This window comes from Triturus cristatus, chromosome 1_1, assembly GCF_964204655.1.
Source record: "Triturus cristatus chromosome 1_1, aTriCri1.1, whole genome shotgun sequence".
NCBI lineage: Eukaryota > Metazoa > Chordata > Amphibia > Caudata > Salamandridae > Triturus > Triturus cristatus.
The window spans coordinates 559,562,430-559,587,653 of record NC_140579.1 but is presented as its reverse complement, the minus strand read 5'-3'; the positions used below and the strand labels follow the sequence as shown (position 1 = coordinate 559,587,653).

At 40.7% G+C, this 25,224-nt stretch overlaps 1 protein-coding gene across 3 annotated transcripts in view; it reads right to left on the bottom strand.

The window, feature by feature from the left end:
* PKP1 (plakophilin 1) overlaps positions 1 to 25,224 on the bottom strand; it is a 331,092-nt gene that overhangs the window by 59,685 nt on the left and 246,183 nt on the right. For 2 of the 3 annotated variants that reach the window (XM_085643638.1, XM_085643652.1), the window contains 5 exons: positions 11,961 to 11,984; positions 6,629 to 6,776; positions 4,080 to 4,287; positions 2,617 to 2,797; positions 19 to 133 (listed from right to left, as the gene is read on the bottom strand). In XM_085643638.1, the coding sequence (XP_085499764.1) occupies positions 19 to 133; positions 2,617 to 2,797; positions 4,080 to 4,287; positions 6,629 to 6,776; positions 11,961 to 11,984 (676 nt within the window). The remainder of the gene's footprint in view (positions 1 to 18; positions 134 to 2,616; positions 2,798 to 4,079; positions 4,288 to 6,628; positions 6,777 to 11,960; positions 11,985 to 25,224) is intronic. The other variant, XM_085643643.1, reaches the window with a different exon arrangement.

Here is a 25,224-nt window from a genome sequence, read left to right as displayed (position 1 = left end):
GCATTTGTCGTACTGTACCTTGTCATCAGAATTGTTGGAGTTCACACAGTTCTGAACATAATGCATGATGGAGTCGACAAGTCCAGGGCAGTTTCGCATAGTCTGGCGCCCAGCATCAGCAGAGCTCAAATTCCTGAGAATTGGAGAGGTGGGAGGTTAGAGGAAAGAGGCAGAAAAGATGGAGAAATGGAGCAGATGAGGAAAGGGATGGAGTGGATTTTAACACATTGAAATAAGAGGAATAGAAGAGAAAAGAGAATTAAAGTTTATGACATTTGAGAAAGGAGGTTTGTAGTACAAATTTAAGGTTGAAAATGTTTGAAAAATGCCTACTGTGCCTGCTTGTCTTACATTTGATATATTTCAATACTATTTTTAACAATTTGGATTGCAGAGCTTGTGTTTAAGGCTTAAGTGGAGAATATTTGTATAAACCAGCTGCATCTGGTAAGCAAATGGCACTGCATGGTCTCAATTTAAGACTTGTGACAGTATTCAATAAAGGGAATCTTTATTATTAACAATTTAATGTGATATTGAACTATTTTCGGCTCCTTTAATCAGTGATCGAGTAAAACCTCGTCGACCACAGACAAGTGATACCCAGTCCTATCTGGTGGGACTGGATGATGGGGTATTACTCTCCTGATGAGATACTCATGAAAGTACTCCTGAGAATACATACATTGATAAAGTAAACAATGAGTGAGTAGTGGTGGCATGGTCCATGATAGTGCCACATCTCATGAACTCACATTTTATGTGGGCAGCTAGATGCAGTTCAAACTTACAATACCACTACTTAGAAACTGCACGTGCTTAATATGCATGGTCCAGCTCCATTACCCAGATTATTTGTTAAATTCTGCTGACACAAAATTCCGCAGGCACTTTGCTCAGTGACTCTATGAGTCAACACCAGATTTCGTACTAAATTTTTGACTATTGGGTATTTGCTAAATCTCTTTACAGTACTCATGGAAATGACATAAAGACAACTATTTCAATGAGTACTCCTATTGCACCAGAATTACTCATGTGGATTGCCCACATAACGAATAATCCATAGGGGAAAGTATTAAACATACTCGCATTAACATTTCAAACTATGGGGCATATTTACAAGTACCTTGCGCCGCTGGTGCGTCACTTTGTTTGAAGCACCCAGCGGCGCAGTGCGTTGCTCCATATTTACAAGGCCATTTGAAGCCACCCAGCGTGACTTTTTGTGTCCTTGTAAATACGGCCCTTTTCATGCAGCACTTTGCATGACAGGGCATTCCATGGGTGTTGCTGTGGGTGTTCCCATGCAACACCCATGGATTCTGCCGTATTCCCAGATTTACCACTTTTCGTAAAACTGGGAATGTGCCAGAATTCATCCCCCCCCCCCCCCGTGCCCCCCCCCCCCCAGGGAAGGCGTAAGGAGGTGCAACAAGAAGAAATACTTTTATTTCTCCCTGTTTTTTTCTTTTTCTGCAGCACACATAGAAAGAGCAAAACACCAACAGTGATTGGGTTTGTGCAGGATGGTGTGCCTTCCTGCACAAAAACAATCATCCCCACAACGCAGGCACCCTTGCACCATGGCAGCCAATTGTGCACCAGCGCAGGGGAGAGATTAGGGATACATCATATTGTTGTAAATATGACACATCCCTTTGCTTCGTAAGTAACGCAGCACTGCTTAGCCAAAGGGCTTGCAGCACCATGCTGTGTCACTTCCTTGTTAATATGGCCAACGTTTCTATTTATTACGACCGGTATAACACATTTTTTGCAGTGAAATCCTTTGTCCAACATCTTATGCAAATATTCAGTATTTGGATGTTTTCATACCCAATTTGTGCACACAGTCCTACTGCTTCTGACAGCAATTTTAAGCGCAGAAAGTAGGTGTGAAAATCATTAGGCTAGATATGTAAGGACTTTAAGGATGTCATTACTTCCCTAATGCCACACACATGCCTTATCACTGATAATAAGGCACTAAATTATTATCATAAATAATTTTCAACTGCTAAAATGTTTCTTTAATGATGAGCAGAGAGTGGGATCTATTGTGGATTCTCGCTCTTTGTCTCTGGAGTAACACACCCAGTCGTGAGTTTTAATATCAACTTGCAAAAGATTTGCATTCACAATTTCAATTCACATGATAATATCATGTTAAGAAAATGTGGCTTAGAATGGTAAATCGATATTTCACTTTATATGCGTCCCTTGACAATAGCATGGTAGTTGTTAACATGGAATTGATATTTACTCTTAATGGTATTTGCTGATGTTCTGGCATACAATTCCGCACCCTCTGTGTTTGTGCAAACTTCTAGATGAATGATCTTGCAAGTAGTTAGTGTCTGAGTTGCCCTAATTTTTATCACCAACATAGCTCCACCTTTAGGGGCGTTTTTATTTTTCTACCATCTATGATGCACTTTTAGTGCGCCCAATCAGTGCGTCGAAACTTTTAAAAAATAATTTCCAAAATAAAAGCTAGGCTAAAACACATAATTTAAACAGCAACAGAATTCTTCATCCAATCTGACTATCATTGGAGTCAATTCTCTGTGCAGTTTTTGAGCCGGTGGCGGTAGCATGTGATCACCAACTCACCTTAAACAGCCAGTGGCATTGAAGAAAACCTCAGGGTCAATTTGACTTTTCTGATTCCCGCTGTGGTAGCCGTCTGGCCATCCAGAATAAGGAATAATAACACAGTTTGTTAAAACAGGAAGGGCTTCTCTTATTAACTCCCCTTTCAGTTCATCGGTGGAAGACAAGTTCCAGAGCAGCCCTGTAGGATGAAATAGAGAGGACCATGGTGTGGTGATTCCTTCGTTCATAAAATGATACACCTGCGCTCTTTGCATGCAAACCACAATGACAGATGTGCCTCTTTGTCACAAGAGTTGAGAGCAACCCAAAGAGAAAGCATGATCGGGTCACGATATGAACTTACTAATGGACAAAATGTGCTCAATGGTTCTAATCCCTAATGGAAACTTTAAAAAGCCATCCCTTGTAAGCACTCTATAGAGATAACATCGCATAGTCCACTTCTTTACCACTCCATGGAGAGCACCACGCAACGCCATCTATACCCATGTTTGGACAGAACCATATCCAGACTTCCTCTGTCCTCATAGCTGTCGCATGTCATTAATGAAATAGCCATGATAAAATGATTTTAACAGCAAGGAGCATCGCTATAAGTCATATAGTACAGACAAAAATGAGATACCCCAAATTAGATACTGCCAGAACACTACCATGTAGTTGTAAAGTGTGAGTGAGGGTAGTGAGGTGCAAACTAAGAGGGATGGGAATCACCTTACACTAGACTGATTGGCCATGCTTCATTTTATTTTATTTTTACTGCACTGCAAGTTGTCATTGAGCATAAGCTAAAGAGTGATTTGTTTGGCAATACGTTTTCTCTGTCATATAGCAATCTGCCTATAATCATGCAATCTGGTCACATAGCAAAGCTTGGATGAAACAATCTCTTCAAATTTCAAAGACGTCAACATGAACATTAGTTTACATTTTCTCAGGATCTTAAGGACTTTTTTTAACAAAAGACATGGTGTCTGGGGATCCTTTAAATGTTGGTAGGTACGACAATAATTGTGATTCCAGGGTTAATGCGTTCCACTGCTTCAAGTCAAGGAGGACTAAAGAAGGTAGCCTCCAGGCAACCAGGTAAATGCTCAGTGCAGAGAGTTGGTGGTCAGTTTAAAATAAAGAAGGCTGGCTAACCTGCAAAAGGAGAGGATGCATGCTTGGGGGTTATGGTTCATGGATGAATTTTGAAGCCAGGCACAGGAATGTAATTAGAGCTTAGTACTGCAGTGTGCTTGGTTTTGATTGTAGAGGGTGAGGATCACCCAAGTGTGTGGGAGCCTGACAAGATGTCTCTTACATTAACCAACTTTGCACAATATAGGCCTATGGATGAGGTTATGGCTGCAAAAGCTTTAGGGTGCCTAATCAAATAGACATCATGATCTCTTCCTATTACCGCCTTCCATGGCTGTCTCTCATACATCTGGCATTCATCACACACACCCATGTACCTGTCAGCTGCTTCTGTGTTTCAGGATTCGATGACCTCTGGAGCAGGCTCACAGATTCTCTAATTCCTCCCTTCCGACTTGTTTCAATCTTGTTTGTAGTGTTCTTGAAGACTATGTTCCTGAGGGCTCCGGCCGCAGCTTGCTGGACATTCAGGTTTGTGCTTGGTAGGAGGGTGATAAGCTTATCGATCCCATGTAAATTATTTACCTGAAAGGGTTAAGGTGGTAAGGGTTAAGATGATACTGTAGGTTATGTGCTGTACAGTTCTATGAATTATCCTTTAAGAGGTGCACTGCTGCAAGGAGCCCAGTGGTTTCTTAGCAAAGGTTGACGATGATTAAGTAGACTCGCTGAGTTCATAGAAAGTTACTTGTTCCTTTCCAGCGGCAGAACTGACGGGGCAAGGGACTACAGTCTACCATGGCCCATTTATTATGTGAGAAAAAGACTACCTGAGCTGTCACTTATCAGGATGAGAGTATGTCAACCCATTCCTGAATAAAATTAAACTAAATAACACTGTAATTTCTAATTGTATGTCTTTCACATACTTACTGGTATTAAATATAATAGAAGAAGAAATTGTTGGTTCACAACTCCAATAGCATCTAGACCTTAACAACTATCTATTACCTCTCCTAATAGACTTCAGACCAGAACACAGGACCAAAGGTTTTCTAATGGATTTCTGAAATGATGCATTTGCATTTGCTGATGACCGGACTGGCTCCCTGTTGGTGAAGCCAGGTTTATTCACTGTCTTTCATATTTTGGCCTATCCTATTCTCCTTTAAAGACGTGTACAGTTGCAAGGGCTGACTCAAAAGCAATGAAATGGTTTTGTACTTTTCTTTGATTCTTTGGGCCAATTTGCATCTCAAGGCTCCCTAGGTTTACAATTGCTCCTCTTTCTTTCAATATGTACCTTATTGTTATTTACCATCTTTCACAATATAGAAATTGGGGTATAGTCATATGTAAATGAATTTCAGGTGTATCTAAGATTGGCCCATGACACTTATTCTGTGGTGGAGATTCCTAGACACCTAAGCAAGGTCCAGCATAGAAGCCAGTTAACTAAGTTGTACTAAGAAAAAAATATTTATCTTGGGAACTAAGGGGCAATCCAATTTATTGGATCTACCCAAACCCTTTAAATCTCGAACAAAACATAAGTGAGGCCTCAAAGTTTAAGACTTTGGGAGTTACCTTTGAAACAGATTTGACGATGAAATCCAGGCAGGGGCAGTAGTAACTAGCTGTGTCCACCAGTTAACCAATTTAAGGCTGACATTGCCACTGTAATCCCCTGCCCACAAATCATTACCATCATTACCAATCAATTGTAGGCTGGATTATTGTAACAGCCTAGTACCTCAATATTATACTACTCCTGTCTGTTTATATCCAAAGGGGCAAGAGCATTATCATTCCACGGACTAGATGTCCAGACTCTCTAACAGCGTGCTTGAAAAACATGCCCAATATTCTAGTATGCAGGAAGCAACTTAAGACGCATCTGTAGAGGAAAGTGAATTTCCAGTTCCTGCACCAAGATACCCAAGAGCGGTGTTTTCTCTACAAAAGTTTGATGAAAAGGGCTTGAACAATACTTTGGAGGGGCTGCCATTTTTTCAAAATACTGCAAATTTGGTAAATGTGTACATTTTATTGATTTGAATCTTCTCAGTATAATAATCTCTGACTTTCATGTCCGGGGGGCAAAAAATCTGAAAACAAAAATTAAGATAGATTCAACTAAGAAGGTATCCCTACTCGATCAACTGCTCACAGAAATATAGAATGGACCATCTGAATTTACTGTTATATAGAACATGCAGAGTGGCATTTTTACTATAAAACAACCTATATTGTTTGAAACGTTGACTAAAACACTGAAAGACCTCTGCTAGGTTGGATATCTTAACTTTGGGGCAGTGTGAGTAGGAATGATAGTGCTGTAGTGTTTGAATAACAGTAAAAATGTTGCAGTGGGGAAATATACAAGAGTGTCGCAGTGAATGTGCTAAGGAATTAGCCACATTGACTGTGTAACGGATGTGGTAGTTGTCCAAATGCAGTAGCAGTCTCAATGCATATAAGCACTAAGGTTTAAGTAACAATGTGGCTAGGATAACAGAGTGGATGCGTGAACAATGTGGATGTGGGAGTCGTGCAATTTGGCAGCTGTCCGGAGATTGCATCTCAAAATACGTTGTAGGAATGTAGGCCCGGTGGCAGTGGCATTGTAACAACTGTTAGTACACAGAAGTGATGGTGCAGTAGCTGCATGTAAATGGTAGCTGAGTAGCCGATGTAGCAATAAAGAGTGTTAATGTGAGAGCTGTGCTGGTGTGGGGGCTGTGTGGATATGGTAGCAGACACTCATATCAAGTGTAGTTGGGATGTTGGATGGCTACGGATGTGGGAGTACTGTGGCACCTGGAGCACTGTGAATGTGAGACCAGTGTGGTTGTGGTTTATATGTGATAGTAAACTGGATGTTACACCACAATCCAGATATCATATCAATCTCTGGGAGGATTACCTGGTTTTTGGCATTCTCATCTTGGAAGCAAGTGTGTTGGATGAAGTGAGCCCCTGAAGTTTGACACTTCTCGTCCCCGGAGCACAGTAATTGGACAGCCTTCTCTATAGTCATTACAGAACCATCATATTCGTCTCTGATGTCCATCCTAAACCAAGAAAGAAAACAAGTCTGTAAGAAGCAAGGCAGGACAATCAGTGAGAAGGGTTAGCCTGTCAGCTTTGTATTGATCGGTTTTCCGGCAGATAACTACAACGCAGGCACAATAGTAGCACAGCCCCAATAAAACCTCTATTTAGCAAATGATTACTGCTTTCTACTTCCCCTCTATAATATTCCATTAAATATGAAGCTGTTTCCAAAGACCCTCTCCAAGTATTTTAGATTCTACTTTATTAATCACTACTCTGTACTACAGCAAGAGAATGACTCAATTGCTATTATAGACGTTCCCAAATTGACTTGCACTTGGCTATTCCAAAACCTCAAGTGACAGTGGCCACAGTTGCCATGACTCCCCACATCAGTAAGAAATACTTTATGAATGTGCCTCAAATTTCTTGTTATGGTCACGTCCTCCAAATACTACAAATGTATGATTCAATGTAACCTTTTAGTCGAAGAATAAAGTCTTACAAGAACAATTAAATAATCGAAGGGATCTAAGCAAATTAAATTTGATAAGAATGAGTGACAGCATCATGTAAAGATATTTACACTAAACACAGGGACCACAAGTTAAAAACATATTTCACATATTAGCAGGTGCACGTATTATTACATCAAGTGAACAAAGGCAATAGACATGGCTTTTACCAATGTAACAAGTACGTACAAGGCATGGAGAAATCAGAGCTTCTAGAGACCTGTAGAGGTACTTGTCGACCAGTATCTACTACTAGACTTAGATTTTTTGATTATTTTTTTGCTTTACGGACAAACTTTTAAAATTGATTAAACAATATTCATCATAATTGAAAATACACTATAGTTCATCTAATTAGCAGTTACCAACATAATTTCACAACATATGGCGCTGAGCCATTGACAGTAGTAAAGGATCATATATAAGATTCTAGTTGCCATTCCACATGTGTACTATTCATAGAATGGTGGCCTAATCACTTGAAAGACGGTGAAAGAATATTCACAGAAACAATTCATTAATCAAAAACATGGAATGTGTTGGACAAGTAAATCTAGAAAATGACAATATGTACTGCTTAATATTTTTCACACACCATATTGAAAAATTGCATAATTTTAAGGTCTTCTTAATTAGTTACATACATTTCTATCTGGATTGTCAACACAACTTTTTCATCATGTTGTTTAGTGGACTACAACACATCCTTGATATAGACCAAGAAAAGTAAGTAAGCATTTAACCACAAATGCTGACAGTCTCATCTGTCCACCACAAATGCAGAGAATTTTCAGGATATTTTCAAAGCCCAAATTCATACTTAAATTTTGTGCTAATGCCATAGGAAGATACATTGTATGGCCTTTTTCATCAAAAAATGACGATTCACATGTTGGTGAAATTATTTTACTATACTCCTACTATGTTCTATGCATGAAACAATTATTTAATTAGGCCATGCTCTAGTAGCGTTACAGTGCTCCTTGAAGTGTTCAGGATTGTAAGAGCAATAATGTAAAACTGTATATACAAAGACCAAAGGAATGGTGTTCAATAGAAGGCTAGAAATGAGAGTTGGAAGGTTGACAGGGCTGGTATAGAACTAGACATTGAACACTGTTGCCCATGTCTGCTGTTTAATAAGTTGTCTGGCACTTCTAAAAGTGAAGGCAAATGAACACATCTCCAGAGCCACTGTGAATGGGTTATCTGTTTTAATAGTAGACATAACAGAATGTTGTTTGAATCACTTAGGTCCTAATTACGAGAAAGGGTTGGCGGAGCTGGCGTAGTGCCTCTATGTGGAACTCCACGGAGTTTGAAAAAACTCAGTGGAGCTCAGCTTCGCTCAGCTACCTCCCCCCTCCCAAATGATTTAAAAATGAAAAAAGAAGGCGCTTACCTGCTTGTCAGCTGCCTCCCCTGCCTGCTGTAGTGTTTTTTTTCATTGAAGAAGGGCGCGAGGAGCAGGGAGGAAAGCGGCCAGGGAGGGAAGGCGGCAGACAAGCATGACAGTGCCTTCTTTTTTCATTTTTAAATCATTTGGGAGGGGGGAGGGAGCGGCTTACTCAGCTCCGCCAAGGAGGAGGTGTTTTGCCTACCTCCGCGTTCGCAGCGGAGCACGGAGTAGGCAAATCTCTGCAAACTGCGCTGGTGGAGTGGAGTTACCCGCCCAGGGCAAATTGCGAGTTCAGAGGTCCATCGGCCTGCCTAACCCATGGTGGCAGTGCAGCCACCGCCGGACTGGTTGTCGGACTGCCGTATTCCGAGTTTGGTGGTCGGACTGCCACAGGACCATCACAACCGCCGGGGATCATGGATCCGGCGGTGGTGGCGCAGCGGTCAGAGACCGCAATATGCTAGCAGTGCTGATGTGGCACCACCAAGGATATTACGAGTTGCCTCACTGCAACTCTATCCCCGGTGGTGAGCCCGTCACAGAAAGGGTGGGGTTGAGGCAACTCAGGGGGCCCTTACCTCTGTGCAGGGGGATGCATGCATGAGGCACATGTTGTGCCTCCCTCCATGTTTACACCTTTAGCTCCTGCTCAGGAGAAAATGCATGACATGGTGCATTTCTCCCTGTGCAGGAACGTGCTGAGTCTCTCCCACGGCAGTTCCTTTCAATGGCTCTTCCCTGAGGTTTTAAAAGGCACTGCTGTGGGACTGCCGCAGAAGGACTGCCCGCCAGGATTAAACTCATAATCCGACGGGCGGTGTGACTTTGGGTTTGATGACCTTGAAGAGGGGCGCTGGTGTGGTAGCCCGCTGCAAGACCACCAATTTTGTAATCAGCCCCTTAGTCTATAAGGGCTTGGTCGTTCAATGAAAAATACTTAGTCCCCAAATTGGTTAGTCAAAAATAATTGTATCTAAGATATGTTGGACGTTTATTTTCTATGCCATGCTCTGAAGCACTATTCCTTTGTCTGACGACAGGAACTGGACCTGAGATTATCAAAGAGATACACTCACTTGGCTGAGATATTTGAGTTATGCTTGCAAGTAAAGATTAATTGTTAGCGGTATTATGACATACTTAGGGCCTGATTACAAGTCTGGTGGTCCATGGACCACCAGATTCATGGTAGCGTGTTCCGTCTGCCGGATAACGTTCCAGAGGTGGACCACCACCAGTTGCCCCAGGGAACTGTTGTTCCCTGGTGGTGTTGCGGCGGAGGGATAATGCAATATACTGAGTGGTACTGGTGCAGTCCCGCCAAGCATATTACGAGTTCCTTTCACTACCAGCCTTTTCATGGAGGTGAGCCTGCCACGAAAAGGTTGGCGGTGGCGGAACAAAGGGGGCCCTACAGGTCCTCCATGCCCCCCAGCCATGGGAATGCATTCAGTGGGGCACAACCTATGTCCCCCTGTCAGCTTGTATGACCATCTCCAGCCGGTATGGACTTCAAAGTGCTGGAAAATGTTTGCAGTTCCCATTGCAATGCCCTTTTTTAGGGGACCGCTGTAGGAAAGGCAAAAGGACTGTACGTCTGCATGAGTTGAACTCGTAATCAGGCGGGCAGTGCTTGCGTGGATTTGGTGCAGCCGTGCCTGCGGAGAGCCAGCGCGACTCCCCCAAAGTCATAATCAGGCCCTTAGTTTGTAGAAGGATAGGGTAAGTTAACAAAAATTTGACTATTTGAAAAGTTAGAATGAATCTTAAAAAATGACCTTATTCCGTTTCATGTTTCCTTGGTTCATATATGCCCAGTAGGCCCAGGTGAAACCTTGCCTAAATGTCAGCTATTGGGTTTTGTATTTTTGGTAATTTACGTTTTTCTTACACTTATCCAACTGTGTAATTTTTGCTCATGAGAGACTGACTGATTTTAGCAGAAAATGCCTCGTAGGAATTGTGTAACTGGATGTGTGCTGCAGCGGCATGTCCTGTGCTAGCAATGTTCACAGCATGACTGTAGGCACTCTATACAAAGCACATTGAGTAGGTACACATTGAGAAGGTGACCCCCTTCATAAAAGAGGGTTCTCATACAATTTTCATGCAAACAACCTACACGTATATTTTGGAAAAGACTGATAATTTTTGCAAACATTGTAAAAATTGTGTGTGTACAAAAAATATGCAAGTAAAAATACCACAACCAATGAAGCCAAATAATGGTGAAATACATTAGATGTTGGCTGTGTTCCTTTTTAAATTTATATATTCAGAATGAAAAATAGTGTTATTTAGTTTTGATTTGGAAACCTATCGATATAAAATATTTTACAAACGTAGATCTATATTTATGTTTTCTTCATAATGAGGGTCTAAATGTATGTTCTGTCCACACAGAATAGCTGCCTAATGTTAACATGGTCTCTCATCATTTAAAAAAAATCTATATGTTGTCCTTAACTACTACCACTTTTCTATAAATTATCTGAAACTTTTGCTTCTAATTTTGAATATATGCTTTGTACAATTCTAGGAAAACCTTCCTTTGCCCTGTTTCAAGCTTTAAAAAACTGCCCAATTGAATAGTAAATACAATATAAGCTGCCAATGGTTTTTATGGTTTATAGAAACTGTTAATTATCTTAAAGGTAAGGGATTTACTATAAAAGGCATAATTCAAATATCTACATTGTTTAAACCATTATTTTGTACGTTTTCCCCCAAAAGTATATCATAACTAACACTGGGTAAATTTATAATGTAATCATAGTTTGTAAAAAGTAAATTTTGTTGGTGAAATTAAAATCTTTAGTCTTGTAAAATGTGAATATATTTTTGTTTAATTTTTGTCACAGGTTACCAACACATAATTCACATCATAATTAAAATATTTTTGAAAAAATGAAAAAAGCATGCCATTAAATGTATATTCTTTGACTATAGCTAAACAATCAATATTGGTGTATGAAAGTGACAACCCCTTCCTCTACAGATTATGAGAACACCTGCTATCACTATTGTAAAATGCATGTGTTATCAGAGTATATGACCTCACATTCAGTGTACAACATTAACCTTAAACCAGACATTTATTATTTATGGTATAGCTGGCATTTTTATATCTGGCATAGAAATGTCATATGGGACACCAAGAAAACAAGCACACCTATAATCAAATTTGGCTTTAGGGATGATCAGGGAAAATACATTGGTGTCCATCTTCCAAATACAAAAGTACTTTGAAAATCATAAGGATATTAAGTACAAAAAGAATGTCTTACCATTCCACGTTCTCCCACTCTTCCCTGTAAAAATCATATCCATGTGGGCCCACATTGGTCGCAGGGAAGAGGAAAGAGGAAACAGCAGCCATGTTAAGTTGGTTTTGGCATATATTATTGTATCTATATTCCATAAGTGACATCATTGCAATGACTAGTCGGTGTAAGCCTTGTACCCAGGGAAGCATGTAATGCCTGGGCAATACAGGGATGAATTATTTACAGTTATTATGCACTTTTGCCTTTCCATAATGCAACTATTAACACTGAATGTCAAGCCATAGTACGTACCCTCGGCCCCCCAGACAAAAATGATAGAAGACATGCAGGTCCTATTAAGTCACTGGATGTGAAAATTCAGAAATGCAGCCATGAAAAGTGTTTTCTAGAATGATGAACACATTTTATTAAAAATGGACAAACAATATAGATCTAGAAATTTTCCTAAACCAGTCAGAATCAGAATCAGAATCAGAAACAGCTTTATTCGATTTTTAAGATTCAAAACCATAAAAGCATATATACATCAGATTTCATACATAAAATACAAATTTTCAGAGTTAAAAATAGCAGCATGATAAAGATGAGCTAATTCATAGAAATCCTGAATCTAATAACAGTTTTTAAAAAAGTAGAGACCGAAAAGATAAGAAATTCATCATCTAACATTTGTAGTCTGACCAGAGCCGCTCTACATTGTCTCAGCCCTAACTTTTTCAAGACTGGTCGTAAAATACTTTTTCTAGGTTCCGAGTAAAATTTACAAAAAAGAATACAATGTAGGGAAGTTTGGACAGAAATATGGTCGCAGGGACATGGAGTAAGTTCCTTAAGCCAGCAATTCTTCTCGGGGAATGTAACCATTCTATGGAAGATATCAGCCCTAAAACGGGATAGCAACATACGGGTATAGCAGCTGGGAACTACTTTCAAATATGGTTGTATGCCCTGGTGAGTGATAAGTAGCTGATTGGCCATAACAGAGCTCTTGTGTTTCTCTAACATCCAGCGTGCCTCTGAAAGGAAGTGCAGACAAATTTGCTTGAATTTCCTTCTAGAGAAATTCGTCATGCTTGCTGGAGAGTTAAAGAACTCCGGATGGCCTAGCTCGATAAAAAATTTCCTAACATAATTAAGCCAGGGAATTTTCAATGCTCCATGTAAGACTAGGCAGTCCTTTATTATTTCCCTATTTAGGGCTGTCTCAGTTCCAGACCAGACTTTATGCCACAGCAAGATGGGCTCCAGTTTAATAAGGTCAGCAATGTAGGGCACACCCAGCTCTTGATGACAGGCATAAGCAGAAGTTGACCCTGGGACAGCCAGTAAGTACCGCAGGAAGATGTTTTGACAGGTCTGGATTTGGGTGCTTGAGGTATTAACAATCCCCCAAATTCCTGCACCGTATATTGCAGTAGATACACACTTAGCTCTATAAATATCGAGCAAGACTGGTACCGGGCGGCCTCCGACCTTATTTGAAAAATGTTTGACCGCCCCAATTGTTCGTGAGAAAGCTAGCTTACGGGAATCACCTGCCGCAATCCAAGTTCCCTTACTGTCAAAGGTGATACCTAAGTACGAAAAAGTATTAACAGTCATGATTTTTGTGTTAGATAAAAATGTATTACAACTAAGGCTCTTCTTTTTTGTGCAACACATATTAAATGTTTTGGTTATGTTGATCTTTAGGCCTCTACTACCCATATATTCGGAGAAGCTAGTGGTCGATCTCTGGAGACCTATTTGGGTCCGGGACATAATTACCGCGTCGTCTGCATATAAGAGAATGGGGATAAAGGAGTTGCCAATTTTTGGGTAATCCTGTTTATCTGCCAGGAGGTGAGACGCGACCGAATTAATATATAAGTTAAATAAAAAAGGTGCTAAAATACAGCCTTGTCTCACGCCCTTTTCTATGGAAAATTTGGATGTACAATCCCCCTTTTCCCCATAACGAACCCTCGCGCCCGCCTCCCGATATAGTTCTCTGATAAAAATGAGGAGGTTTGAGTCCACACCCATTTCCTGCATAGTTAGCCAGAGTTTGTTATGGTTGATACAGTCAAAGGCCGAACTCAAATCTACAAATGTAAGAAATAAGTTCTCTTGTTTTGCTTCGACGTACTTGGCTACAAGGAGTGCTAAGTTCAGGCCTTGCTCAATTGTGCCTAGACCTTCCCTAAAGCCATATTGGAATTGGGAGAGAGTGCCTGTGTCGTTCACCCATACTTGTAATTTGTCAAGTATGACTCTCCCCGCTATCTTCATAAGTGAATCAAGTAAAGAGATCGGTCTATAGCATTTTGGTGAACTGCGATCTCCTTTCTTGAAGATAGGCACTACAATGGCTTCCTGCCAGGTCTTTGGGAACCCCGTTTTGTTAAAACTATTAAGAACGTTGGTTAGCAGGGGGGCCCATAACTTGCTATTAGCCTTAAAGACATCTACGGGAACGCCATCCGGCCCCGGGGCCTTACCTGCTGGGCTCTTATTGATGGCTATCATAACTTCCTCCATAGTGAAGTCGATATTTATTGGGTGGAATACTGTGTCCTCATTGCCTGAATTAAAATCCCCTTCTGACTCGACCTGAGAGTCCTTAGTGTAAAGTTCTCGGAAGAAGGACAGCCAGCCTTCTTCCGAGATTGCTATTACAATAGTGTCTGTGGAATCTTTGGAGAAGAATGGAGCATTCACCGCTTTCCAAAATGCAGTATTATTTTTGGAAATACAGGTTTCACGGAGAGTACTCCAAGCTTCCTGTTTGATTTGCTTTTTCCTTTTTTTTACTGCCAGTTGGTACGCAGATCTGGCTGATCTAACTTCAGCCATTACCCTAGGCTCCCTTTTTAATTGTTCCATTAAGTGAGCGTGGGTCTTGCTACACTCTCTATCAAACCATCTCTTAATTTTTTTTGCCCCAGATCGCTGTGGTCTCGTGAGTAACTTTTTAATTTCCTCCGAGATGGCAAGGAAAGCATTATTGACTTTGGGAGGGTCAATGAGCTCTGCAAGACAGATATTAAATTCCTCTTCCTTTGAGCCAATTAGTTTGCCTAGGAAGGCCACTGGTTCCACTTTGTCCCATTTAAGGGTATAGCCATTCTTTTTCACGAGTTCAAGATTGAAGTCGTACAGGGTCTGGGTCTTAGTAACCATGTTCTGTTTACCCAGCATTGTACCAAGGGACATGCTAAGTGGTAGGTGGTCGCTCATTGCTATCTCACATGTTTCAAACTCAAGAATATGGTGAGAGTAGCGTTTGGAGATTAACATAAAGTCAATAGTTGATTTACAGCCCCGTCCAATAAATGTGGGGTTAAAAGAGACTGGTGGGGAGCATAGTTCGTTCGCAAAACCCAGGTCCAGGTAAAAAAGAATCTCATTAAGGTGTTTGCCCAGGGATGTATGTGAAAAGTGTGTCACAGTGATTTCATCCATCTCTCCCAGTCCACATAGGTTGTGATCGCTCAATGGGCATAAGGGGCAATTAAAATCGCCCATCCAGATCACACAGCTATCAGTGCGTTCTTTTTCATCTATGTTTTTAAGGCTCTCAAGTAGTTCTTTATAGGTCAAGGCCCAGGCATCTTTCGGAATATTGTTATAGAGATTAATCAGGTTAATATGTTCGTTACCTCCCAATGTGATATGCAGGATCTGGTAAAAGGTGGAATTAGAGAAAAAGGAGATCTTAGTTTCCTTAAGACAGTTTGAGACATAAGTACAAAGGCCACCTTTATTTCTCCCTCTCAGAGTGAGTACCGCTGGTGTATGGTAAGTACGGTAGCCGTTCATATGAATGGGCTCAACCGTCCAACATTCCTGAAGGCAGACAATCGAAAACTGTTTAATAAAGGAAGCGCAGTTTATGTCGGCTAACCTGGAGTTCAGCCCTGCAACATTCCAGGATAAAAATCCGACTGAATGGCGTGTATCACCCACTGGAGATAAAGTCACTATGGGTGTTGCGCCAGGAGCACCAGGTTTGGTGGATTCGCTACTCGACAGTGAAAGGTGGTCAGTTTTCTCGTTATCCTCCATGTTAATAGGGGAGGATCCTACGTTATTCTTTGAGGAAATTGGCGGTTTTGCGGGCCAGCATTTAGTCACAGGGGTTGATTTATCACCCGCTGTGACTTCCCCCACAGGATCAACAACATTAAAATTTAGGGGTAGTCAATCGACCATGTCCAAACAGCTATACTTATTGGACAGTGGGAAGGCTTCCAACCAGCCTTGTCTATGTATAGGCAGCATGCCTCTTGCCTGGTTTATATGTGTGTTTGCTCTCCCTGCTAATTCCCACTGGTTATTTACTAGATAATGAGGATAAAAGTAATCGAGAGGTAAAGGGGTGATGTTTGTGTTGGGGTCAAAGGATTGTGCGTGCTGGATATATTTTACAGCCTGAGTGTCCCTAAAATTAACAATTATGCAGTCCCCCGGTATGTCTTTACTCCTTCTACCCACCCAACTGACTCTCCGAACAAACAAGATTTTAGTATGAATGTTAGGAGGGAGGGGTCGGTTGAAATTAAGCCAATGGATAATCTTGTTCCTGAGTTCCAGATAAGACTCGTTGGTTTGTCCCTGCAAGGCAGGTACTCCCGCCAGTATAATGACATATGGTGATGATTCTGGGGGAAGGTCTAAGATGGGTAATTTGGGAACAGCATCTTGGACGGGAGCAGGTCTATTTGCTACCTCGTGACTCTCTTGAGGAGTAGGATTGTTGGATTTGTTATTAACTTCCGATGGGTTCTGCAGGGGCTTTACTCCTACATGAAGATTTTGGGGGCCACTTCTGGACGTGGTTTTTTCAGTGCAGGCTGTATTTGGGCAATTGTCCCCTGTAAGATCCAGGTGCTTGTCAATTAAAGGCAAGGCCATGAGAGGAGGGGTTTTCTCTTTTGAGTGACTGGCAGATTTGACGGGAAGAGGGTGTTCATGAAGCTCTCTGAGGAAGTCTGTCCTCAAAGATTTGTTAATTTCTAGACTAGCAGAGGTAGTCTTTTCTAATTTCTGTAGACGCTCCTCAATTTTGGAGAGTCTGTCCAGAATTAGGCGGGTTGAATTTTCAAACACCTCTATTATTTTAGCCTGGAACCCGACATCTAGTTGCCTGGACTTATCTGAGGTGACTTCAATCAGAGGGTGTTCAGCAGCGCCCAGGGTAAATTTAGAGGCAGGTGTTTTGTTTTTATTTTTTGACCCTCTTGTTTGTCTCCCCCCTTTTGTTTGCGGGGCAACCTTGGTTTTCGGTTTTGCTCCTAGATTTGAGGGAGGGGAGGAAGAAAGTGAGGTAGCCTCATTTATTACATGTAGTTGTGCGCGGGTAGAAACACCTTCAATTTGATTTTTAGCGGCCGGTGCCGTAGTAGTCATAGGTGTAGTTATCCTATTAGAATCGCCGCGCCCATTGCTGTTACTGCCAACAGTTAATTCCATACTGAGGTCGGCACTATCATTATCGCTGGACAAACATTCAGTTAGTATGGGGATAGTAGTAGTTACCCCTGGTGTGACTGATGAGGCGATTTTCCCTAGAGATGAACGTTTGGTTGTAAAGAGGTCAAACGATAGACGACGCTCAGTAAGGTCTATCTCTCGCTCTAGGATGGTTGCAGCTCTAACAATGAAGTTGTCCAGGGTCCCTGCCATGGATGTGCTAGCGGTGGGAATTTTATTTTTGGACATTGTTCCCGCCTGAGAGGATGAGGGGGACTCAATCTCGTACACTTACTGAAATATAAGGGGGGGTGGCCCAGCCCAGTGTCTCCAGTCTCGAACGGCCTCAAACGGCCCTGTCTTTGCCCAGTCTTAGCCCGGGCTGCGTCCCGCGCTGCGGGAGTAGAATGTTGTTATCAAGCCTCAGGAGGGCGGGTGGGGGGCGGGGCAGCAGGGAGAGCGGACCGGAAGCTCGTTGACGGTCTGGCAGGGACTTCTGGGCAATGAAGTCCCCGCACGCTCGCAGCCCCGCTGCAGCCACACACCAACCGCAGGTTTCCCTCCTCCGGACACCTCCCAATCGTTGTCTGTGAACCGCTCCTCAAAAACGGGCGAAGGGGCACCCGCGAAGCGGGTGCGCCGAGTAGTTGATGGGCGACAGGTAAGCTCCTCCGTGGATATCCCTTTGTGCAAAAACAGCAAGATGACCCACTTGGATTGTGGCAATGAGGTGTTTTTAAGCCTCAGGAGGGCGGGTGGGGGGCGGGGCAGCAGGGAGAGCGGACCGGAAGCTCGTTGACGGTCTGGCAGGGACTTCTGGGCAATGAAGTCCCCGCACGCTCGCAGCCCCGCTGCAGCCACACACCAACCGCAGGTTTCCCTCCTCCGGACACCTCCCAATCGTTGTCTGTGAACCGCTCCTCAAAAACGGGCGAAGGGGCACCCGCGAAGCGGGTGCGCCGAGTAGTTGATGGGCGACAGGTAAGCTCCTCCGTGGATATCCCTTTGTGCAAAAACAGCAAGAAACCAGTCATTTACCCATGACATTTGAAATACCAACAACAAATGTTTCTAAATTGTTGCCAATCTATAAATTAATGCAGGGGGGTCTTGAATTGATTGGGCACATGATTGCATTCACAATTTCTAAAGGTTCAAGATGCCTATTATAATATTATGAAAAAACAAATATCTACAAACCTTTTCGATCTAAAACCTCACTGAAAATCATTAATTACTAGGGAAACTCATATCGTCTTAAATTCTCACAGTTCTTATAACGTACCTCACACATGCATTCCAAATGAAAAATCTAATATTTTAATTTCAAAAGGGATCTTGTTTTTAGGGGGGGTGGCTAAGCAATGTAATACTTTGTTAAAATGGAGTAATTGAATGAAATGCAATGAGTTATACTGGGTTTTTATTTCTTCTTTTTCAATTTTACAAACTCATACAGTTTATAAAGAATCTTTAAGAAGTGCAATACTGAAATTAGAAAAACATGATAAAAAATGAGGAGCAAGCACTGAGTATTGAAAATGGCCACTGGCAGCAAATTCCAAAATGCTATTTTAATGCAGGCTTTGCAAGGATACAGAGTGGGTGAGAGGCGAATACAGAGAGAAGATGGTTCCAGAGATTGTGTGTGTTAAGTAAAATAAAAAACAGGAAAGGGGTTGTGCAATTGAACATGTGAACTCTCTCAGACAAGGAGGTGACGTATATATCAGGACTCCAGGTCTATTTGTACTAACAGGCATGCGGAACTTGTCTTCATTTATTGTTTTGAATATTTTCATCACAATCTGTGTACAATGGATAAGCTAACTAGGTTTGCAATTGGCAGTATATAAGAACAATATGGTAGGTGCGAACTTGAAGCAAGGGTAAGAAGATTAATATGACATATTTCTCAATGTCTCCATCCTCAAAGCATCGGCTGTAAGAACCATGACTCTTGCCTATGCTTGACTCTATAGGAAGCATTTGCTTGAAGAACCCCTCCAGTGTGAAAGAGGTGTATCTTAATGGGTCTTTGAGCACATCAAAAAATATGTCCCTTCTGCTATCAAGGGAAGATTTGGAGTGACAAAGTTACGGGCCGAATTATTTAAATAGAAAGGTGATACAAGAGTTATGGACCAGTCACAGATTGAAGGATTAGTGATATAAATGTGAATCGGGATTGTATAGTTAGATTTTTATATTCTGATGAGAGCAGCTTGGAAAAGAGAGAGTACTGGCCAATATTTGCTCAGTATTGGTTTTGATCAGGGATATTCCGGAAATATTTTAGAAAGTTTTGAATATTGAGAGGAGCTTTCTATCGTTGGGCTGGATTCTCTTGAAATTCACTAATTCAGACTTTGTAATTTAGAACTGAAAATTCAGACATTTCAGCAGGTGGTTTGGGAAGTTATTGGTAAGAGGAAGCTCGAAAAGAGGAAGCTCTTGACTATTCCAATGCTAAGTTTCTCAGTTTAAGAACAAGCAAGCAGGGACATCCGCCAGTAAACAGGAGGTTGTGAGGTGAGAGAAAAGTTTCTAGTGGTGGGAGGTTGTGGGACCTGGAAGAAACTCTGATGCCGCTGCTAGGGGTCCCTTGAGCAGATGTGGCTACCGCTGCTGACAGCTGCAGAAATGATATTTAAGAGATGCACTGAAAAACAGTTTTAGAAATCAGACACTCTAAAACCTTGTGAGAGACATGAGTCGAGGAGATTAGCTACTGACGCCATTCCCTGTAGCACCTGAGTAGTATCCTTTTATCTAATGTCTGATGGAACAAAGCCTCCAGTATCATTTGTCTCATTTTCACTTACATCAGCAGGATGACTGTATATGTGGCTCAACAGTGAAACATTAGCCCTTGTTGGGGATTTATAATACATTTTCATATACATATTCACTGAAATGTAGAGACCCTACTCAAGTCAATGGTTCTGTGTAGATGTGAAACCTTTTTTCATTGCATATTTAATTAGCGATAGTTAACTCAATAGGCAAAACATTAGTCAAAAAACACATCATGGCTACCTGTACAAAAAGCTGATAGGTTGGATATGAGAATCCACGAGGAAAAACCAAACAATGATCACAATGGAAGAGATTTGGCAATTTCACTGCAAAATCAAACAAGTACAAAGGACCATTTGTTTTTCTGTGACCTGCTACCTATGACTAGAAAAAGAAACGGCCATGTCTGAGATGTTGCAGTTGCCTTTAAACATACCTGAATAGCATTGTAAAGATTGAAAAATAAACACTGGCTGATTCTCAAAGAAAATAATGAAAATGTGTGAAGTTACAGCTCTTTGGGGAATTTCATAAAATTTTATGGAAAACTTTGCACGTTCATGGAAGTTGCAAAATTGTATGCCTTGCCAGCGCTGAATTGAAATGGGGACTTTTGTGTATGTAGCAAGAAAGGTTAATTTGCAGTGTGAAGTTCTGCAAATATTTGTCAAAGGTCATAGAAAATGTCTTCAAAAGGTAAATTTGCAGTGAAAAAACACCTCCATATATGTCCCTCTTGGCTGAGTTTAATTACAGTGACAATTATGTCACACTACCCAAAGGTAAAATTAGGAGCTTCGCAAAACTTAATGGAAGAAAAAACTTTGTACACCACTAAAAATACAAACCTAATTGTTACAAAATATTAGCCCAATTGGCTTATCAGTTAGAACACTCTGGAAAAGCCATGGAATGGGAATAAATTAGTAAATAATGAAGTGGCATACAGTCTGATTGGAAATAAAGGTCATCGGTAGGGTGGAATTTTAAGGGTGCAACATAAAATTGTCAAAACATGACAAAGATGCATATGCCTTACTTTTCATATACGTACACATGACAGGCTGCAGAGGTGTGTACATTACCAGGAAGAAGTAAAAGATATCTGAGTGTAGTTGGCAGCAAGGAATGTGATGTGTCAATAGTTGCTAAAGAGGGGACAGTGCTTTGAATTGCTTTAAAGATGATAGAAGTTAACTTGTAGCCTATTTTAAAGGAGAGCCATCACTCATCTTGGTAAACGGTGCTGAGGTTCGCTAGGTAGTATGTGCGTGATGAAACAATGTTTAATTAAGGTGGGCAAAAGCACAGTAAAGGCAACCAATCAGCACGCTTATTGACTAGCCTAATTTGCTCATAACAAGCATTTAGATGACATATACAGCTATCTAGAAAGTGAGGAGGTTGCTAATTGTTTAATATTGAGACATCGTAACCTTGCACATTTCCTGAACCCCTTCACCGCTCTTAGGATGTATACACTGTCGTAAGATGCAAAGGAATGCAAAGAAAACCTGGCATTTAAGGAGTTAACTATGTTGTATGAGTCCCATTATGCGAAACTTGAAGCAGTGTTCTAATTATTGAGTGGAGACATATGCAAACATAACTGCCCAAATATTGTTAAAAGAAATGGTAGAACTTGTCAAGCTGTATTGGTATGTTCTTGCACCGTCCAGTCTGCTTAAAAACACATACATGCAGCTGTGTAAATAGATACAAAAGCCATACAACGATATTAAATCAAATTAAAACATTTTACAATGGCATTTTGAAGTACGTATAGAAGTATTCCTGTAGTAAGGTTTTAGTACATGCCTTTGTGAGTTGGCCCCCAACAGCTAAAATGGAAATAAAATGGGAATGTTCAGGGACTGATTCTTATATAATAAGTACAAAGAGACTTCTGCACATTCACTAAAAGGAAGTTGGATATTTCATGGCCCATTTACAAAGGCATGTAAAAGTGGTGAATCGGTTCCTGTCCGAGCTGTATATATTTTATTCAGTGGCCAGACATTTATCTTGGAAGCCATCTTAATTGAAAAGGCTTAAATTCAGAATTTGTGTTTTTTCTTTGCTGATTTTTGTCTTATTGAGCTTTACTAACTCGAAAGTAATGGTCTGTGACATTATTAAAAGAGTGAAGGGGTTCTCTTCATGCAGCCTCCTTTGGGTGCAGCAGGTCTTCTTACCTATGGAGAAGACGTTCATTTAGGGATGGGTCTTCAACTCATTATGAAAGTGGAGAAGGGAAGGTTTCTTCTTTTATCTCTTCCGGGAGGTAATTTCGGACGCTGAATGCTTGACAAGAGAAGATTTATGATGTGGGCTTCGCCTTTGTGGAGGTATATGAATCAGTATGTCTTCTGATTTATGAATGGCATCTTTATGATTGTACAGAAGAATGTTACAAACCTTTTTGACTACATACTACATGATTCACCAATTTTGTTTTTAATTCATGGCTTTTTTACGATGTGTTTGTGCTTATAATTAGTAGTGTCTAAATTCCTTTTAAAATGAAATATATTTCACCATTTGATTCTACCTATATTTTACAGATATCTAGGTGGTTTCCCAAATTGGTAATCTATTATTTTTTCAAGATCTAAATAGTGTTTTTATGAATTATTGTGATTTAATCTGCAATGCACTATAATTATGGCAAGGAAACTGATAAAAACAGATCTAAAACATACCAACACTTTTACACTTCACATGGATTATAGATTTGATGCCAGTTGCTGACCACCACACCTTCAACAGGAATGTTTAGATATTGGGTGAGTTGTTCATAATTTAATTGGGTTGCTGGAGTCTCTTGTGCATGTTCTTAGATTTGGCTATGGTATTTATTTATGTCATTAAGTCAGATTTGCACTAGTTGTTGTAGCAATGTACCCTCTATGGCGAAAGATTATTAGAAGGTGTGAATGTATGTATGTTTGAGGTATTCACAATAGGGTGAACCTAGCCAAAGCAAAAAGAAGCGGAGTGCTGTACAGGGACAAAGGCAAAAATACAGACAACAAGTGATTAGAAAGGTAGCGTGGTTCTGGAAGTATTCTGCTTTTGCATCGTATTGTAGTGCTTTTCAGAGATTTGTCTTCAACTCTTTCCTAAATTGGAGCAAGGTTGCGGTGGTCCTGATGGATATTTATGTGTTGATTCAGCCCCTAGGTGCATAGATGGAGAAGACGTGTTACCTTCTTTTTTTTCACTCCTATGCATCCAGTATGAAAGTTTCCTGGATGCAGGTGTGCCCTAGATCCACAGAGGAGGATGAGCTTGTCAGTCAGGTAAGCGAAGGTGCTGGGTTTGATGACTTTATTAATGATGCATCTGGTTTTAAAAATGGTGCGGGCCACATGGAGATCTACAGGATGGGGGTGATATGATCATATTTCTTCAGGGCATGTATTGGACATGCTGTGGTATGTAGAATGCCCTCAACAGAGGACACAGTGGAAACTGGTAATCTATGAAGTGTGGCATTGCCATCATCCAGATATGAGAGTACAAGGGGGCTTGCAGAGTGGAGCGTACATACATTTGGTACAAGGCCATCCTCGTTTTGACTTGAGGGTGTGATTGGTGCCCAAGATGAATCCAAGTGACTTGTACTGATTGAAAATTGAGATTTGATTTTGTTAAGGTTCATGTCATTTAGTCAGGTTTGCAGTGGTTGTTGTTTATTGTTCTTTATAATAACGGAAATTATTTCTTCATGTTGGTTGAGCTTAGGGTAGGTGCTGGACAATCAAGTCTGAATGAAGTGCAGGGAGTATTTGAGGCATTTCATGTCTGTAGCAGTGAAAACTTTCAAGCAGAGTCGTGTCTAATTGCCGAATTGTTGACTTTTAGGCTATTATTGTTGAGTAGTGCCCCATGTGGAGGTTGAAGATGATTGCAGATAGGAATCCACCTTTCCACGTTTTACGTACGTAATAGTCATTGTGTGTGCTTGTGAATTGTAATGTATAAAACTAATTTTAATTATTTTTAAAATTGTTAATTTGGGACACTTTTCATTATGGCTAACATCATGAGGTAATAGTGATGTCAGAATTTGATTTTGGTCAGGAATGTAGTTTAGATTTGTGAAGATTGTTCTCTCTAGTTTGACAGGCCATAAATGAAAGTCTTTAGACATCCTTAGAGAATACTTTATAATCTCGATATTGGACATAGAACTCTTTAAACTGAGATGTTCACATACTGCAGTTTTTTTTACCACAGGCGCGGAAATATCCATGAGAACTCTGTCTTAGCGAATCTTTAACATTCACTAAGGCGCTAGAATCCAGCAATGGATCTTACATTAATCTGTTATTGAGCTTGTTCAACCTGACTGGTCTTGCAGTTCTCAGAATGGAAGATCTGGCGATGAAGTTAGAAACAAATGGATTGGTTTATTTTTGAAGAAGCAGAAACCAGTATGACAGTCAACTATCTGCAATGAAGATTTGGACTTAAAAAAATATACGTTGTTTTGTCAGCACATTTTGTGGTATTGTTGCTAACAGGTGAGCTGGGACTATTTGCACAAGTACTGACTTTATTAGGATTTTTTCCCTTGTGGTTGTTATTTTCATCAAAACATTATTTATTTTGGTCTCAGCATTTTGTAATCTCTTTTTACCACACTGTGCAAATGCACGTTTGTAAAATTACCTTTGCAGAATTCCATGGCCAATTTAAAATATAGTTCTCTATAACAAATAATTGCAATGAGCACAATAATAATTTGTTGTTTTTAAGTTTAAATTCAATGTTTTTTTCATGTGCTGCTCCATATCTTACTTTATGAAGCAAAAGTTGCTTTAAAACAATATGTTTATGGGATTCACAGAATACGACAATAAGTATAGATGGATCTGAGACTATATGCGATGGACCAACCAGTATAGGCAGAATGTGCATTTTATGCCCACAATCATCTGCACAGTTTTCGTAGTCCACCTGCACAACCTACCCAGTCCTCGCTGAGCTAACTGTGTCTTTTCGC